The 19,521-nt window shown below is 41.6% G+C and overlaps 1 protein-coding gene across 1 annotated transcript in view; it reads right to left on the reverse strand.

Moving 5' to 3' along the window:
* Positions 1 to 1,406: 1,406 nt before the first annotated feature.
* The window catches only part of LOC127580305 (anoctamin-2-like), a 96,468-nt gene continuing 78,353 nt past the window's right edge, over positions 1,407 to 19,521 (reverse strand). Inside the window, exons 22-26 of the mRNA XM_052033591.1 lie at positions 16,319 to 16,471; positions 16,152 to 16,204; positions 14,681 to 14,859; positions 11,267 to 11,372; positions 1,407 to 2,184 (exon numbers count right to left, since the gene is read on the reverse strand). Coding sequence (XP_051889551.1) covers positions 1,903 to 2,184; positions 11,267 to 11,372; positions 14,681 to 14,859; positions 16,152 to 16,204; positions 16,319 to 16,471 — 773 coding nt within the window. The 3' untranslated portion in view covers positions 1,407 to 1,902. The remainder of the gene's footprint in view (positions 2,185 to 11,266; positions 11,373 to 14,680; positions 14,860 to 16,151; positions 16,205 to 16,318; positions 16,472 to 19,521) is intronic.

Here is a 19,521-nt window from a genome sequence, read left to right on the forward strand (position 1 = left end):
GTAGATGTAGAAAAACATAGAGAGAGTACATACGAAATCCAAATGTTCCACGATGGACCCCAAACGACACTCCAGTGTTTACTCGGTAGTGACTTCCTCACCCCGAAAAGCATCCGAACCGTGGTCGTCCACACACAAATACCTGTTTCCTTCTACAGGTCAGCAACAAAGTGAACTCCACCGGATTACTTCCAACTTCCATACATGGATTTCAGTGGCAAACACAGTTATTGTTTCTCATCCATCGATAGAGAAAACAAGCAGGCTGGTGTCTCTCTCCCTTCTCTCTCTCTCTCCTTCTTCTTCTTCTAACTTCTTCAACCACGTCATTACGTCCTTTATCTTCTATTGACGTAAGCACGCCCCACACACACATACACACACACTCTCTATCTTAAAGGGACTTTCACTGAGTCCGTAACAGTACCATCACAGCATGAGCATCAACAATCTGTGCTGGTGGCTAAGGATTCTGGTAGAGTGGCAGTAATAATGAATGCTGTCATCCTCTGACAGGTCATCAGAATTGTGCTGCATGGTGGCACCACCATTTTTCCTGGTTAGTTCTAAACAATATAAGTAGGACAACTGGCTGGACCCCATTGGAATCTGCAAGGCCATTTGCACAATGGTGTCCATAGCCATAATGGCGGTATTCTGAACTTCCTCTGTGTTAACTAGGTGCATAAACGACAGAACAATTCTGTGTTACAGGATCTAGTTTCTGCAGTTCACCAGATTCTGCAGCATGTCTCGGTTTCCATGTGTGCTTAATTCCATGCTGGCAAAGGTATGCTCCAAGCACTATGCAAGACTGGAGCTGCACTCTTCCATGCTCTGTAATTTGGTAGCCCTTTACAGATACACCAAGCACTGCACTGTACATGCCCTGCAACCTGCTCCAGCAAGCTGCTCCATCTGAGATCTCTGCTGCAGGATTTAAGAGTGAACACACCTCCAGGGGAACAGGGGGAGGGGGAGGGGAATTGGGTGGCTGGAACTTACAATATTCCTTCCCCTTGCACTATTAGACTAAACACAACTGCTTTTTACATGCACAATAATATTCTCATTTGAAGCTGCAGGGAACTGGGGTGCAGATGAGTAAATTAATCAGTTGTAATTTATTGCCCGTTGGCACAAACCTTTGCGAATCTGCACTCCTACTGTGGAACCTGGCCTGGGAACCAAAGTTCAGGATTCAGGGCACATGATGCCCAGTTAGGGATGGAATTGGGAACAAAATTGGGCAGATGTGTTCCTGGTAGCTGAAGCTCCAAGTTGGGAATGTGATTTTGCAGCATCTCACCTCATACAGCTGGCTTGAAAAATAAAATCTACTAAAAACAAAATAATTTGAAATAAAAGGTTTCTTTTATTTTATCCACAGTAGTCTTTATGGCAGGCATATCAAACATATGCCTAGTTTATGATCTAAAGTACCATTGTAAACTGCATATTACCAATTAAAATTTCCTCTTTAAAAGCACAAACAGCAATTTACTTATTACTTTAATGATGAACAATACATTATCGCAAACATTTACATACACCACACGACTGATCTCAACTAACCCTAATAGGCTAGAACCTATCAAGTTTCCCTTAGGTCCCTTTCTGATTTCACAGTCATGTTCATTGAACAGCCACCTGCCTACACTGATACCTTCCCATTACTTTTCAAGTACGTTTCTATCCACAAAGTTGCACACTTATTACATCAAGGTGCAATCTTGCTTATCCAGTGGTTTTGCAGTCCAGTCTGTACACAACATAGCTCACATCACCGTGATTTTCTGGGTAAGAACATCGTTAGTTGTAGCTCATTTCAAACAGCAAACTTTCTCTTGACCCCCCTAGTGTCAAGTGCACATGTGGTTAGTCCTCTGAACCTTTGTAAGCTCAGACATCGGTGTGCCTTAGGCTATATGATGTGAAGTTGCTACGCTGATTTCTGTTGGCTTGGGAGAAGCTGGCTGCTCGAGCCTTTTGAACTTCACTGCTGGGCTTTTGTTTCTTCCTGTCCCGCACTAAAAAGCTTTCAATTATATTAACCTTCTCCCGCTCTTCCTTCAGGAACACATCGACGAGAAGAGTTTTCTCCCTTTTCATGCGTACGTTGATGTCCTTGGGAATATCGGGTATCAGCCAATCAAGAACGTCACTTAAAAACATCACCAGATTCTGAAATTCAATGAAGAGTGCACAGAGTGATTACAAGGTTCACTTGTGATAGCTTCACATTTTCCCTTGGTGCTGGACGGCTGTAAAAGGGTAGAGAGGTGAAAGAAGCCTGTCTTAATTTGTGTTCAGCAAACTAAGGGTAAATTACTGAGGACATTTATTATAGTCTCATCGAGAAGAAACCTAGAGCATTGAAAACAGTCCTGTTTTGGCTCTTTGAAAGAGAACCCACAAGAACACAAGAAAATAGGAGCAGAAGTAGGTCAGCAGGCCCCTCAAGCCTGCCCCACCATTCAATATGATCATGGTGGATCTATACCAGGTCTCACCTCCTCTGGTAGTTCCCCACAGCCCTCAGTTCCCTGATATTTCAAAAAATTATCTACCTCCACTTTAAATACCCCCATTGATTTAGCCTCCACAACTCTCCGGAATAGAGATTTCCAGAGGTTCACCACTCACTGCAAGAAGAAATTCCTGGGCACCTCAGTTTTAAATGACCACTCCCTAATCTTGTAACCAGGTCACCTCATTCAAGACTCTCTCACTAGTGGAAACATCTCAACATCTTCCCTATTAGTCTAATTTCCTGATCCCTCCTCATAATGCTGCAACCTATATCCCCTTTCAAGTATACAACCCATGCCTTTTCAGATGTTACCAATGAGGCTGTTTGCATCAACATTTTTAGATCCCCTCTGATTGTTTTGCCAATCATCTTACAACTGTATTGTCTAGTTACTGATTATCTTACTGGTGGAAGCACTTCCTTCTTTTTAACCTTTATCAAAATCATCCATGCTTTGAGCACCTTTATTGAACTGTTCCTATTCAAAACCAGAGTCCTTCATTTCTATTAAATTTCCCTTGGACTCCCTTCTAGGCTTTGGCATCCTTCTTACAATGTATCATCCAGAACAACAGTACTGCCCTCCCTTAAACATTTGCCCTGATTTTCCTGAGTGGGGGTTGCTGCTCACATTGTCCGCCTGCATTTCCTTCTGACTCATACTTGTGTTCCCTGGATCTGGCAGACTGGTTCTACAGGTGGAGATGGTCCTGGAGCCCAGTGGCCATTCAGGAGCAGTGATGAATCTTGAGTGACATAACTGGGTAATGCAGATGGACCAGAAGAGCCCTGCCCACAAATACACCTTTAAAACTTTGACAAGGAGCAAAGCAACACCGACCCAATCCCCAGCTCTGCAGTACGTCACAGCTCTCAAAGGCCTTGTCTCCCCTCTCAGGTGGATGCAGGATGTTCCCTGGCATTATTTCAAAGAAAATCGGAGTTATCCCTCAACCAACATCATTAGATCATTATCACATTAATGTGGTTGAATTGGCTGCATCAATACTTAAATTACAGCACTGACCACAGTTCCACAAGGCACTTTGGTGCTTTAGTGGTGTATGACCAGGGGAAAAAAAAAGAGTGGATTTCAGCACATCTGCTCAGGATTCATCTAACAGGATAAAATTATTTAAAAAAAACACTTGTTTTCCTTTCTCAATCTCAGTTCCTTTCATGAACAATTTCACAGTGAAACTTACTGCTCACCTTGATTTGTTATTTAGTTTAGTCCTTCTCCCTTGGCCCTGGGTCACCTTCAATGTGCCTTACAGCCAATGAGATATCTTTGAAATTATGTCACAAGTTCTTTCGATAAGACCTTGATTTAGTATCATCTCTGAAAGATAGCAGCCCCAGTAGTACATTGCTACCTCTGTACTGCACTGCAGTATCAACCTAAACAATTTGATCACATTTACATGTTTCAGTGTTATGTGGGATGCAGCCACATAAATTGCTTCCCATGTCTCCATTTAATTCACATGTACACCACAGCCAAGATTATTAGTGCTCAAATTTCTTGACAGAGGATTGAACCCAGAACATTGAGGACTTGGTGACAAAGATACCCCCATCTGAGCTACACCTGACAACACAGAGTCTGTTGACTGCTGTGGTGCAGCAAGCCCAGATCAGTAATATGAGTGTGTTCAAATTCCCTCCCCACTGCTAATCTGCCTATGGAAGCATAGAACTGTGCATTCACAAATAAAGACAATGTGTGGTTCGAAGCTACAGAAATAGCAGGATTGAGTGAAACAAAAGCCAAATTGTTTTATTTTGGTCGTGTGATTATCAGCCTAAAGTGGTTTCCCCAAAGCATCTGACTCCTTTATCTAAGTAAAGCCTGCTACTGGTTCGAGCTGTTCGGGTAACCCATTTCTACAGCTTTGCCCTTTCCAGGAGTGGGTAGCCAGCTGCACTGGCCCACAGCAGTGAGGCCCTGTGTCATCGAGTTGTACAGCACAGAAATAGGCCCTTTGCCCTACCGTGTCTATGCCAACCATCATGTCTATCTATACTATTCCCACTTGCCTACATTAATTCCATATTCCTCTATGCCCTGCTCATTCAAGTACCTCTCCAGATGCCTCTCAAATGTTGTTATTTTTCCTGCCTCCACCACCTCCTCTGACAACTCATTCCAGATACCAGCTACACCTTGTATGAAAAATTTACCCTCAGATCTCCTTTAAGCCTTCTCCTTCTCACCATAAAACTATGTCCTCTAGTTTTAGAGACCCATGTGAGAGCAGACTTTCCTACAATTAACTGAAACACATGGGAGAGCCAGGACAAGTGTCACTGGCTGATGGCAAAATCCCACCCCATTTTTCAGAAACACTAAAAAATTAAATAACTGATTTTAAAATGCAAGAACTATTCTATCAAATACCAATACACAAAACATACACATACAGCACGGAAACAGACCCTTTGGCCCACTGAGTCCACGCCAACCATCAAACATTTACACTAATTCCATTTTATTCTCCCCACATTCCCATCTAATCCCGCCAGATTCTAATACTCACCGACACGAGGGGCAATTGACAGTGGCCAATTAACCTATTGACTGCATGTCTTTGGGATGTGGAAAGAAACCCGAGCAGGCAGAGGAAACCCATGCAGTCACAGAATAAACATGTCTTAACACAGACACCACCAGAAGTCAGGGTTGAACTTGCTTCTCTGAGCTACGAGGCTGCACCTCTACTAGTTGTACTACTGTGCCGCTTCACACTTTTGAAAACATTAAATTAATACAAATTAGAAATAATGGTGCTCATCTTTTTCTTTCCTTTCTTCCCCAGTCTCACAAGCCTCAAACCATAGATTGAGAGTAAATCCCCAAGCATAATTACTGTGGAATCCCGATTAGCTCCCACTCCCCTGCTAGATTCATTGGCAAGTCCAACAGCAGAGCACAGCTGGAAAACAGCTAGCAGATATGGGCCAGTAAATTCAGGACTCCTATGCCCATGTGAAAATTGGTGATGTAAAATTCCAGCAATTCCATGCGGAACTGCTGGCATAACCCAGGAAAATCCTGATCGAGACTTGTGTCATTAGCTACTTGAGCAGATAGAAAAGATTGAGTGCAGGGTCAAGAGATAGTACAAACAAAACAGATTGTGAGAGTGTGTGCAGACATTCGCGTATATCTTGGTATTCAGAATGGGAGATCAAGAAGTGAGCAACTTCTCCACTCTGCATTCTGCTACCAGTGCTCCGTGTCAAAGTGTCACCATCATTCACAAAGAATACTGCTCTGGAGACAATCAGCTCCTTACAGTTATTGGAATCACTGACACAAAGCACGCTGAGATATCCTGCAAAATATTAATCACATGTATTCTCTCTCCACAAGTACTGCTTCAACCTTCAAGGGATATCAGACAGTTGCCTGCATTCTTTCTGAAATCAACAATAGCCTGAAATAACCTTGATGAATAAGCAATGATAATGGATAGTAGAAGTAATTGAGCCATAATTAAGGGTATGCAGGCTGACTGAAGCAAGGGTCCTTCAGTTAAACATTCTGCCCTTAGGTAAATGACCTATAAGCCCTACTGTCACATTATTAGCTTCAGTAAACTGCAGAGTCATAGGAATCTCAGGTTAGAGGGAAGCACTCAGCCCAACAACCCTATGGCGCTGTGAAGAGCAGACCAAAACCTTCTCCTTAAACATTAATTCCTGCCTTTTCCTCCCTCTGCTGGATGTTTTACACTCTAAACTACATTTTCTAAACTCCATTTTCACACTTTGATACTTCACCTAGATCTTAGAACTGTGGGGTATAATCATTCAGTCCTAGTTTGACCTGTGCTCCCCTTGAGAACAATTTCATTGCTATAATAATGGGATTACAACATTACTGTTTTGTTGATACTTGCAGCAAGTGTTCCACAGGGTAATAAGTCCAGTGCAATATGTAATCTGCATTTCCACTTTACAATTCTTGTATTAAGGCTCAGTCACTCTCCCCTTGATTTTGAGCAGAGTTGTGCTTGTTGGGTGGCACTGTGGCATAGCTGGTAGAGCTGCTGCCTGGTTCAGTCCTGGCTTCTGGAGTTTGCACCTTCTCCCCATGGCCATGTGAGTTTCCCAGTGACCTAAAGATAAGCAGCAGTGTGGCCAGAACCATAAAATTGCAATGTTAATAAATTAATACATTTAGGTGAAGCTCTGGCAAATAGATTTCACTATAGGCAAATATGAGGTCAGCTATCTTGGACTTGAAATAGATGGAACAGAATACCATCTAATCAGTGAACTTGGAGTTCAAGAGTTAGATGACAGGGAGATTGAAGAGTTACAATCAAGTCTATCTTCATAGTGAAAATGTAGGAAGAGTGCGAACACAGTCGGAATCTATTCCCTGGAATTTAAATGGGTAGGGAGGGATTTAAGCGGTAATTTGTTTGAGGAACAGATAGGGTAGATAGACAGAGAAACTGATGGGGGTACCTAGGACTAAGCAACAGACTTCAAAAAGTTAGGCTTTTCAGAAATGAAATTAGGAAATACTTTAACAGAGAATATGCTGAAATTCAGAACTCTCCACTGCAAGAAGCAATTGCTGTTATTGTTCATTTAATTTCTGTGTATGATAGATTTTTCAAAACTAAAGCTATTAAAGAATATTAGCAAAAGAAATGGACAGAGATCAACTGTTATCTCACTGCATGGTGGGACAGGTTCAATGTGCTGAATGGCCTACTGCTACAATCACAGGAATTCCCGTGACCTCACAGCAAGAGTTATATAATTAGTGTAAATGTCATGGGAAAACTAGACCTTTCAAATGTAACACATTGATTAACACGGCCTTTCAGCCAAGCCTGTGAAATGGTCCCTGAACAACAGTGATTGTTCAGATGAAGGGCCTCGACCCGAAATGTCGACTGTCCATTTCCCTCCACAGATGCTGCCTGACCTGCTGAGTTCCTCCTGCGCTTTGTGTTGCAACAGTGTTTGTTCCACTGCTGAAAACTGAGCAAATTTTAAGGGGCATAATTTTAAGGTGATTGGAGGAAGGTACAGGGGGGATATCAGAGGTAAGATTTTTTACACAGAGTGGAGGGTGCGTGGAACTTGCTGCCAGGGGTGCTGGTAGAGGCAGATACATTAGGGACATTTAAGAGACTCTTAGATAGGCACATGGTTGATAGAAAAATAGAGGTGTATGTGGGAAGGAATGGATCTTAGAGTAGGTTAAAAGGTTAGCACAACATTGTGGGCTGAAGAGCCTGTGCTGTATTGTAATATTCTATGTTCAAGATGATAAGAGGTATAGATCGAGTGGACAGTCAGAGACTTTCTCCCAGGGCGAAAATGGCTAACATGAGGGGGCATAACGTTAAGATGATTGGAGGAAGGTATAAGGGGTATGTCACAGGTAAGTTTTTGTTTTACACAGAGGGTGGTGGGTGCGTAGAACACAATGCTGGCAGAGGTTGTGGGAGCAGATACATTCGGAACATTTAAGAGACTCTTAGATAGCCACATGAATGATAGAGAAATGGAGGGCTATGTGGGAGGGAAGGGTTAGATAGATCTTAGAGCAGGATAAAATGTCAGCACAACGTCATTGGCTGAAGGGCCTGTACTGTGCTGTAATATTCTATGAAGTACAAATGAACCAAGCCATGCCTGGAAGGCTCCTTAACCACAATCAGCTGAGGCTGGGGCAACATTTCTTATAGTTCAGTAAATGGAAAACAGAAAGAAAAATAGTCAAAACTTACTTTCCCACCAAGTCAACTCTCAAGCAGATTTCAAACTCATCTGCTTTCAATTTGGCTGCAGTTGTGGTGACTCCCTTCATCATTCCCAGCAATAAACAGCTTGCTCGTGACAGCCTGCCAGGCCAAACAGTCACTTTCTGTTTCCAAGTATGAGCTGGTAATGGTGAACCAAGGTCAACAGGTCAACCTACAACCTTTGTGGAAGGCAAGAATTGCAGTCAATCTCCCCAATTATTTATATTTGAGATTTATATTCTTTGGAGTTTAGAAGACTGAGGGATGATTTTATTGAAACATACAAGATCTTGTGGGAGGAAGACAGGGTAGATGTTGACATGTTGTTAGCTCAGTTGAGAGCTGCTATTGAGGCCATAGAAAGTCTCTGTGCTTCTGCACAGGGTCACCCTGATCCAGCTACATGGGAGCAGCTTGGAAGTTTGTCAGGAATAGTGGAATGTTACCAGGTCAGTTTCCTTACTGAACTGAGAAATGCCTCTTGTGAGCAAGTCCTGCTGCCTGTGGACACAGAGATGTCACCCAAGAGCAGTTCACAATTCCACGGGAGCAAAGAGATGCTGCAGGTTGCTCTGCTGCTGGGCCAGAGAGATGGCACTTGTGAGCAAGTTGGAGCAGAGCAATGTGCCCAAATGGCGACCAAATCAGATCGTACAGACAGCTGCTACAGTGAAGAGTGAAGACAGCTGGGAGTGAACACTTGTGATTGGGGTCTGTTGGCCAAGTCAGCCCAGGTCAGCAAGTAGTGATTATGGTAGCATGGTCTAGATGCCAGCGATCTTGTCACCAATTCTCTTCCAACACAGCCTCACTAGCAGCAGATTCAGGCATGCCAGACAGAACCTTTAGCTGCTGAGGTTAGCCGCCTGAAGCCACTCATCTACAGCTGACTTCTTGTGGATCATCAAGGAGAGTAGACTCAAACAGAGTGTGAGTGAGAGAGCGAGTGAGTGAGAAAGCGTGAGCGACTTACTGAAACTATATCGGACTCTGGTGAGACCTCACTGGCAATACTGTGCATCAGTTGGGTCTCCATACCTAGGGAAGGATATACTTGTAGTTAAAGGACTCCAAGAAGGATTCACCAGTCTCACTCCTGAAATGGGGGCTTTGAGGAAAGGTTAAGCAAACTGGGCCTACATTCTCTAGGTCTATTGAAAGGGTTCATGGAGGGATGATGGTTCTCCAACTTGGGTTGTCCAGAAGCAGGGTCCACAGTATCAAAATAAAGGGTCAAGTCATTCAGGACAGAAATGAAAAGAAATGTCTTCACCCAGGGGCCAGTGAATCTCTGGAATTAATTACCCAAAAACTCAGTTGAGGATCAGGTGTTGAGAATACTCAATAGAGCAATTTTTAGATTTTTGAATATTATAGGAATCAAGAGCAAAGGGCTTAGTACAGCCTCACTGGAGCAGGGCACATGACTGTGAAACATGACTGATGTGACAGCTGCCAGGTTATTCTGGCAATGAATGATTATGATCTGATGTGAAGTCAAGTCAACTCTCTGGTTTCCTCTGTTGTGCTTGGTTTGTTCTTGCATTATCTATCATGGCCTCCACTGAGAAAGGGAAGCTTGAGAGAGGCTGAGAAAAATGAGCCAGGTTGCCTGCTGAAATGAAACACTTGCTCTGTATTACCTGTTCTCCAGCGGCCCTATTTTATGTGTCAGGAATAGTGAGAGATCGATGGCTTGTGCAAGCAAACCTGACATTACATTGACCCTATCTAGTTCTGAGTGAAACATGATGCTTCTCCTAATGTGATACCCCACTGTGCACTTTAAAATGGCCTACTGGTATAATGGCTGCAATGAACCTTACCTTGAGTTCCACAGGCAAATTTTCATTGCTAATTGAAGATGAAATTCATTGACTTTAAATGTTAGCCCTACAAAGCATCTCCCTACCCAATGTATCTCATGTTCTATCTTCTCTTCTCATATCAATTTCTTTCTTCACCTTTGCTGAGTTCCAGAACGTTTCTAATTCTCAGGCCTACTGCTACTTCTGTCAATTTAATAAGGTTCTTTTGATTTCAGACCATTTAGTTTCTCCTATCAGCAAAGGATAGATCACTTTTCCTTTAGGGTTCCTGTGCTTGGTTATGAGGAGGACACAGGGCAATGAGATAAGATCTTTATTAGTCACATGTACATCAAAACACACAGTGAAATACATCTTTTTGCGTAGAGTGTTCTGGGGCAGCCCGCAAGATGGACAGGCTAAATGAATAGGCAAGGACAAGACAGATGGAATAAAATATATTATGTTGATGGTGATAGTGGTAACAGTGTGGAGAGGTCATTTGGTTTGCATTGGGAGTATGATTTTTCAAGCTGCTTATGTGGACTGTCTTTCAAAGATGGAGTCCCTAATTGGCCTGCCTCCCATAGTCAGCTGATAACTTTTATAGTCCTCCTCTGCTTCTTGTTCCTGCTGATCTTCAGACTCTGCTTCATGACTCTCAGGTTCTGGGTCTCCCTGCTGCTCTTCCTCTGGCATCAGCTGCTGTGCTCAGTTTGTGAGGTTCAGCAGCATGGAACACTCAATGATGAAGTCTCTACGTCTGCTTGTCTTGTACTACAGGACGCCCTCAGACTGATACAGACCAAGGAATCTCATATTGAGGAAACCAGTGCAGCTTACCCTTCCCCACCTTGGTACCTTCGGGGCTTTCTTGAATTGGCACATAGCTGACGTGATTGGAGCATGAGCAGACGCGAGCAGCCACAATAGTAAAGGAAAAGGCTGATAAAATTCTCATCTTGTCATCTTGGATCTCATCTGTTTTGGTTTTTTGCAATTCCAAATATTTATTTTGATCTACATTCTAATCTGCCTAAAGTAGTTGATCTCCTCAAAATATTTTTAATTTTATTTAATGTTATTGAGTTTTGTACAGTTGCTGCTCCACTTATCCGTTTGTACCATAATTCCAATGGCCAATCACTTACCTGGAAGATAATAACAAAGATCAAGCGAGCAGTCAGAATAGTCCAATACTGCTTGGAGTAGTCATATGCATGATCAGACCATGGTGGTTCTCTGTAATCCTTATACCTATAGCAATGTGTCAGGGTGGGAAAGAGTAAAGTTCTTCCAATTAGTTAAACTAAATTGCAATATGATATACAGTGAAAAAGAAAACCTACCCAGTCATATGTTTTCAGAAAATGCTTTTTAAAAAAAATGAGAAACGTATAATTGTTGGTAGGATCAGATTCTGCAGCTTGAGTCTCCAAGAAAAACCCACAAATGGAGGTCAGTAAGGTTATGAGCTTTATCACATGCAGTCTTAGTTCCAAATACACAAGCTGGTGTTTTGGGGATCTCAATCTCTTTTAAATATTTTGCTATGAGAGCAATCATTAGCAACTTGTATCGTGGATCACAGGCACATCATTTGATCAAAGGACCATTCCTACAGCTCAGTTACATTGAAAATACTACACAAAGGCATTCCTTATACCAGCTAACTGATAACTTCACCTTGCTGCAGCAAGAAAAAGAATACAGAGGGGGATCTTAACCCCTGAGTGAAAGTTTAAAAAAAACTTCAGACACTGGAAATCTGAAATAAAAAGAGAAGATGCTGGAAAAACTCATCAGGTTAGGTATTATCTTTACAAAGAGCAACAGTTAATGTTTTAGATCTGAGACCCTCCCTCAGAACTGAGAAAGAAGTTAGTCTAGTCTATATAGTGTGGGCACATCCCAGAAGCCAGACTATACAACACTACAAAGACTGTACAACATTGGCAACACATTACACAGACCAAGGAGCTTAACTACCCCTTGAAAGCCACATTATTTTACCCTATCAGAAAAATTTCCTGTATTACACTCACTGCTCCCTCTCACCTTCTTTGTTACATAGATTAACTTCTTTCCCAGTTCTGATGAAAGGTCTCAGGCCTGAAACATTAACTGTTTCTCTTTCCATAGATGCTGCCTGACATGCTGAGTTTTGGAACATTTTCTGTTTTTAGGAGCCACTGTGAGTTCTGGGTTTGGGAGCAGGAGCATTGGGTGGGGAGTGGGGTTGGGTACTTTTATACTTTTAGTATATCACTAAAGGTGAAAGCACAGTGGAGCCCTCATGTTGTCCGGTCTGTTTTGCATTGAACCTGGGTGCATTAGACTGCAAGTGGGAAACTGCCTCTGGAATGAGTGCTTGGCAACTTCAAAACAGTGATTAACTCTCAGCTGCAATCTCAACAGGAATTCTGATTTTAACTCAGTGTTCAGGAGTTCCTTGGAACAGTCCAGTGCCAATGGATAAAGAGTTGACAAGCAAATCCAGCAATGAATACTGCAGCCTCAAAGCTGTTACCTTGAGCGTCAAGGAAAGGCTTTCTTCGAAGATGTTGACAGACTGTTTTGCAAAAAAGAATGTAAGCTAGCTTATGAACTTTGCTGTTCATTTGCTGAACATTGAAGGCTTTAGCCACTACACAGAGAGTGCACAGAGACTGAGCTTCCTGGACCTGTCTCAAAACCAGAATCTGAAGAAACACAATCACCTCTTCAGGTGGTGGCAGATATCGGAATCATCTTGGATCAGAACCTGTTCCCTGCTGAACCTGGTGGCTATATTTTATCAGTAGGTATCACGTGATCACTTCTCTAATCTTTATTTAGCCTCATGATCTTGGATGGAGATGAGAACAGGACCTCAGAGCCAGCCACACACAGAAGCCGGTCTGCTTCACCTCCACCTGTGGAAGGCCAGACTCAGCCATCATGACACAAGGCAGCATGTGGGAACTGACTGTAGGAAGGGCAGAGGGCAGGTGAAATCACTTTGATCCAAGCTCCAACTTTGTGGTTCTCTATGACCATCGTTCCTCCCATTGCCCTCCTGCACTTTCCTGCCAGCAGTAATCCATTGATCCCTCCGCTGCTGATCACTAGAGTGCAAAACAGCCCAGCAAGTCCGTCATGTATCTTAATGAATGGGGCTTTCATAATCCGCAAGCCTACAATGAGGCCTGCGTGCATGCCTGTGATCGGCTTGTTTGTAAATGGATGATATATCATATTACATGGACTCAAACTGTAATCCTGCCAACTGTCAGGAAGCACCCATAGTTTGGTTAAGCTTCCACTAGGACATCCAACCTGTTCTGCTGTTGCTCCGAAAGGATCTTGTCCATTAACTGCCCTCACTCAGCTGCCAAAGCTTGAACAGACTAAAGTCCTCCAGCACAGCTTCCCACCGCCGTCTGCGTCTGCATTACTTGCTCCCACTTGCCTTTGACATGCAGTAGAAACCCAACTATCTTTCTTACTAGGTTAAGGATAGTGTGAGTATCTGAGCTGGAGCGTGTTGAGTACGAGTTCCATGATGGTAATCCTTCAGAGTTAGTGATCTCCTCTGAGGAGGAGTTGACCTCATTGTTACATGTCCTGTCTGATAAGTGATGGCTTTGGAGATTAAAAACATGAGCTTGAGTGGTCAAGTTATGATAAGGTCATCATTATGCACATAATCATGTTTAATTTGCTGATGACTTCACATTCACATGAGTGAATGTTGCATGTAATGTGTCTGGATGAGATAGAATTCTGTTCTCTGTCAACTGCAAAGCCCCATCACCAATGAGCATGCTGGATATCACCAAGTCTCCCTCTTCTTTAGACAGAAGGTACAGTTTAACTCAAAGGCCACCTCCAGTTCTTTCCAACCCGGCTAGTGGTCTATGCTCCTTTCTTCAAGGAGGACTTGAGTGTCAGAGCAATGCCATGTGGTGAGCATCAAATGGACCAATGATGAAGACCATGTGAGAGAAACCAAATATTGTAGAAAGACCATCTAGATGATAGGCGTAGGCAAAGTGCATCCACACCTTGAAATGGGGTGAGGAGTAATGTGCTGGAGTGGAGTTAATTTGAGAGGTTCTGTAATAAAATGGGTATCAGGCCTTAAGCAAATGCGCTCACTTTTCCTGATGTGATTTAGATCATTAAACTGCTTGTGGCATTGCTCCAAAAGGCAGGGAATAACAGTCCTGCTGCTAACTTCTCTGGCCATTTCCAACCATGCCAGCTCCAGAATCCATTCAATATCCCACTTGCAATGTTCCTTAGTGTTGAAATTGAATCAAACAGGTCATTATACCGGCTTAGCTTTAGAAAACTCAAAAATAATATTTTAATCTAATGCCAGTGAAAGGATTCTGACAAGAGATTTCAGAAGTGTTGTCTGCTGATAGCAACACCTTCCCCCTTCCTTGCTCTAACCTCATCACAGTACATTCGAAAGTTATAATTCAGCCCTTAATGACTTGAAGACCAGAATAAGGCAGGTCTTTTTTGAGAAAGACAGTAATCAAGCAACAGCAACATTTGAAAATATATTCAATTACCTGCAGACTTTAATATTGATGAAATGTGATGATTGGGGATGTGTACCCTGTTGAAATTCACTGATATTGAAGTATGACAAGGTATGATTCACAAAGCCATGCATACTGCCATCATCACTGTACATGTATTGGTAAACAAGGCGTGGGATGAAGTCTGATGTGATAGCGATTACAAATGCCTGGATGATACACAAATAAAATATTTTAATGCTATAATTCAACAGATGCAAAATTAATTCCACTGTTAAACTAAATAGGGTTAATGTCTTCTCTCAGTAATGGGCATTGATTTGCTGTACAATTATATGAAGCAGCTATTCACTAACAGTTGAGCATAGAAAAAGTCCATTTGGTCGACTGAGTCAGCAAGGGCATTTTCAAATTAGCCCCTCTCTCCAACTATATCCTCCATATATTTATCCAATTGTCTTTTGAAGAAGTATTAAATCCATATCCACTGTCTGATCAAGCAGTGCTTTCCACTCACTGTCCAAAAAATATGCTTTGTTGGTTCTTTTGTCAATGCTCTTAGAACTGTGGTTATTGAAATGTTAGTTATTAGAAATAGTTTGTCTTTATTTACTCCATTTGCCTCTTTATAATGTTATGAATCATAGAAATATAGAGTCATAACAGCACAGAAGATGAATATTTGGTTAAATTTTTACTCTGTATTCTAATATCCAAGTCATATATAGTGGTCCTACACTGTTCCTTGGAGAATACCAACAATCAACATTCTCCAGTCTGAAAAATAACTAGTTATCACAATTTGTTGTTTTCTGTCCTACAGCTAACTTTTTATTGAAGCTGACAGTGATCATTCCATTGCATTTTGTTAACCAGCTTTTTACGTGGTACTTTGTTAAAGCACTTTCTCAAAAGTCAAATAAACAGCATCAATAGATTCCCTTCTATCGACTCTCTCTTGCCTTCTTTGCTCTATGGACAACAATCCCAGCTTCTACATAACTACGCTATCCTTCTAGGACCATTCTAATCAATTTCCACATGCCCTCTCCAAAGCCATCACTTTCTGCCTAAAGTGCAGTGCCCAGGATGGGGTCAGACAAGTGCTTACTATGGATTTGTCATAATATGTTGAGCTGTGGTGTGGTTGTAAATCATAATACATATATCATTACAGAATCTAGATATCAACAGTACACATTTGATGCTTTACAACTTTGGAAGGTCTGTTCCCAAGAAGGGCACATTCTTCCTCTAATTGTTTACTCCTTTGCTTCCATAAAACTTGCTCAACAGTCTGGTGTGTGGGTGCTGTAGACCTTGGGAAGCCTGATCTAGTGTCTGATTGTCTGAATAACCTGGGTCTGGAACCATTCTTCTACTTCGAACATGGTTCTTCCTCTGCTTATCTTTGTGCCACTTCAATTATGGCTAAACCCTGTATATTATGGATAAACATCCTATTTGTTTAGTAAAGTTAACAGGAAGTTTATTGACTTACATTGATGATAATTGAGAATTTCCCCATTCCACTCAGAATGTTATACCAAATTCCTATTGGATAAAGAAGACACACTTCAATAAAAATACAGGACAGTCGATGCAAATCAAATTCAAGGGCATCATTTCCAATGAATTGCGGATGTATATTTTTCAGTGCTGACATACCTATGTCTTTTGCACGCTCTGCATTTGGCCTTCTAAGCTCAGTGACAAATTTTTTTGCATCCAGCCGTATTTCAATGACGTTATTTAGAAGCGCCAACAAGGGTGCCAAGGGAAAGGAAGCGACAAAGAGCGTCACAAAACCAAATTGGACAACTGGAAAAAATAAAGTTTATTAAAGCCTCTTGACAAGAACACAATCACAGTTTTCTATATCATTCAATTAAGTGTGGAGTAAGGAGTAGAGAACATTGGTCTCTACACCACCGACACATCACAATAACAGAAACCATCTGTGAAATGTACATCAGCAAAATTGGCATGGCTTGTTCAATAGTATCTCCCAAACCTTTAATCTCTATCCTCCTAAAAGGATAGCTGTTGCTTGGGAATGCCATCAACTGTGTTCTCCTCCTAGACACCCATCATTCTGACTAGGATTTACATCATCATTCCTCCAAGGTCACTGGGTCTACATTGTGTAACTTACTATTTAACAACCTTCAGACACACTGCAGTGGTTCAAGAAGGCAACCCTCCAATGGCTTCTCAAGAACAGTTGGAGATGGACAATAAAGACTCCCTTGAAAGTGATGCCCACATAAGCTTAGCCTGCCTCTCATTAAATGTATTGGCATTTTTCACTTCAACCACTGCCTGTGGTAGTGGGTTCCACATTCTCACTATCCTTTGTGTAAAGTACTTCCTTCTGAAATCCCTGTTGGATTTCTTAGTGACCATCTAACATCGATGGGCTCTTGCTATGCTCTTCCCCCACTGGCAAACATTCTCTCTGTCACTCTGTCAAAAGCTTTCATTATCTTATACATCTCTATCAGGTCATCCCTAAGCCTTCTTTTCTTAAGAGAAAAGTGATCCAATCTGTCCATCTTTTTCTGACCCTCATATATATGGTATCATCCTTATATAGCTTCTTTGCACCTTCTCCAATGGCTCTAGTCCCTCTCATAATACAGAAACCAGCATTGTATGCAGTAAACCAAGTGCAGTTTAACCAAACTTAATACAGGTTAAGGATAATTTTTTATAATTACATCCCTTTAGAAATAAACCCCACTGCCCAGTTTGCCTTGGTTATCCGTGATGCAACTGTTAGCGATTGGTGTATTGTACTCTGAAATCCTTTGTTCCTCTATCCCACCTAGACTCACATCTTCCAGGTAATATATGGTCTCCCAATTTTTCCTTCTGAAATGAACGAGGAGGCAGTTATCTGTGCTGAACTGAGTTTAGCAACTATTTTGCAATTCTATAAGCTTATCAATGACCTTCTATCACCTTTTCAGTCCTCCTGAGTACAGGCTCACATCCCAATTTGGTGTCATCCACAAATATAGGAATTTAGAAAGGGGTTTTATTCTCTTTTAGGTTTTAAATTTATTGTATTAATTTTTTCAGGATAGGGCCAGCATTTATTGCACCCCTGAGAAAGTGGTGGTGAGCCACCTTCTTGAACCACTGCAGTCCTTCTCATGGGAATTCCAACAATGCTGTTGGGATGGGAGTTCCAGGATTTAGACCCAGCGTTAATGAAGGACTGGCAATATATTTCCAAGTCAGGGTGATGCCTGACTTGGAGAAAACCTGCAGGTCTTCAGAACTACAGCTGGGGTGTTATTTGGACCTTACCCATTGCTGAATCCAGTACTCTCAGCCACTTCTTGATATTGCATGGAGTGAGTGAAATTGGTGGAAGACTGGCTTCCATGATGGTGGAAGTCCCAGGTGGAAGCCGAGATGGGTTGTCTATTTAGCTGAAGATGGCTATGAATGCTTCAGCTTTATCTTTGCACTCACATGCCAGACCCTGTCATCACAGAGACTGGGAAAGTTTGTAGAGCCTCTTCTTTCCGTCAGCTGTTTCATTGTCCACCACCTTTCACAACTAGACATGGCCGGGCTGCAGAGCTTTTATCTGATGTGTCAGATTGTTTAGCTCTACCTATTGCATGCTGTTTTTTTTTTGTTTAGCAGAGATGTACTTCTGTGTTATAGCTTCATCAGACTGGCACCTCGTCTTTATTTCACTTAATGTATACCATTTTCCGCTTTTCAATTCTTCCACTTCATCACTCATTTTATTTCCAATATCATGTTTTCCATTCTATCCACCTAGTAAATGTTGATATGAAATAATGATTTATCATTTCTGCCATTTCCCTGTTACTTGTATTGTTGTCCCGTCTGTCCCTGAATGGCCTTTCCCCTTCCTTTTTTATTTATGCACTTGTAAAATATTTCAGTACTATTTTCATGTTCCCTGATAACTGAACTTCATAGTTCCTCTTTGCCTTCATCATTTTTTTGTACTTCTAATCCTTTCAAATTCTCTCTTACCACGTACTCCCGTGCTGCCTATACTTTAGTATATGTCTCTTTCCTTATTGCCAATTGCCCCCTTATATAATTATTCATCCATGGATGTTTAGTTTATTTTTTTCATTTTAGTTGAATGTATTTGGCCTGCACTCTATTGAGCACCACTTTATGTTTTCCATTGTTGTTCTACATCATTATTTTCCCATTATTCTCGCTTATTTTATCTTCCCAAATTCTATTCTCAACCCCTCAAAATCAGCTCTACTTCAATCTATTAACTTGGCTTTCAATATACTTATGACCTTCTCTATTGTCATCTTTAAGTGCATTTCATTTTGGTCACTGCGCTTAGATGTTCCCCTACTTGTTTTATCTGCTATGGTTTGTTTTTCATTAGTCGACCAAGATGAAATCTTCCCTTGGTTTTTTGCAAAGGGAAGTAATAAGAATTCTGTATATATTGTAGGAACTTCATTCTCTGGTCTCCTTTGCCCACCTCTCTGTCCAATCAATAATGAGGAAGTTCAAATTGCCTAGAATTATTACTTAACATTTTTAAAAAATAATTCCTTTGTCTGTTTATTTATTACTTCACCATTAGATGGTGTGTACTCTCTGTTTATCAGTGTCATTAAATCCTTTGTCTATATGTGGATTCAAGTTTTGTCTTCCTTCTATCTGTGTCCCTGTTTCTACTGACATTTTGTTTCACTAACATGTGCCAATACTGCACCCCTTCTGTTGCCCCTCTTCCCTTTCTGAGTACGTTATATTCTGAAATATTTAATTCCTATTTCTAATTTTTCTGCACTCATGTCTCAGTAATCCTAAGTATGTCTGGTCTTTGTGATTTCCTCCACCTCCCC

This window comes from Pristis pectinata, chromosome 19 (assembly GCF_009764475.1).
Source record: "Pristis pectinata isolate sPriPec2 chromosome 19, sPriPec2.1.pri, whole genome shotgun sequence".
Lineage (NCBI taxonomy): Eukaryota > Metazoa > Chordata > Chondrichthyes > Rhinopristiformes > Pristidae > Pristis > Pristis pectinata.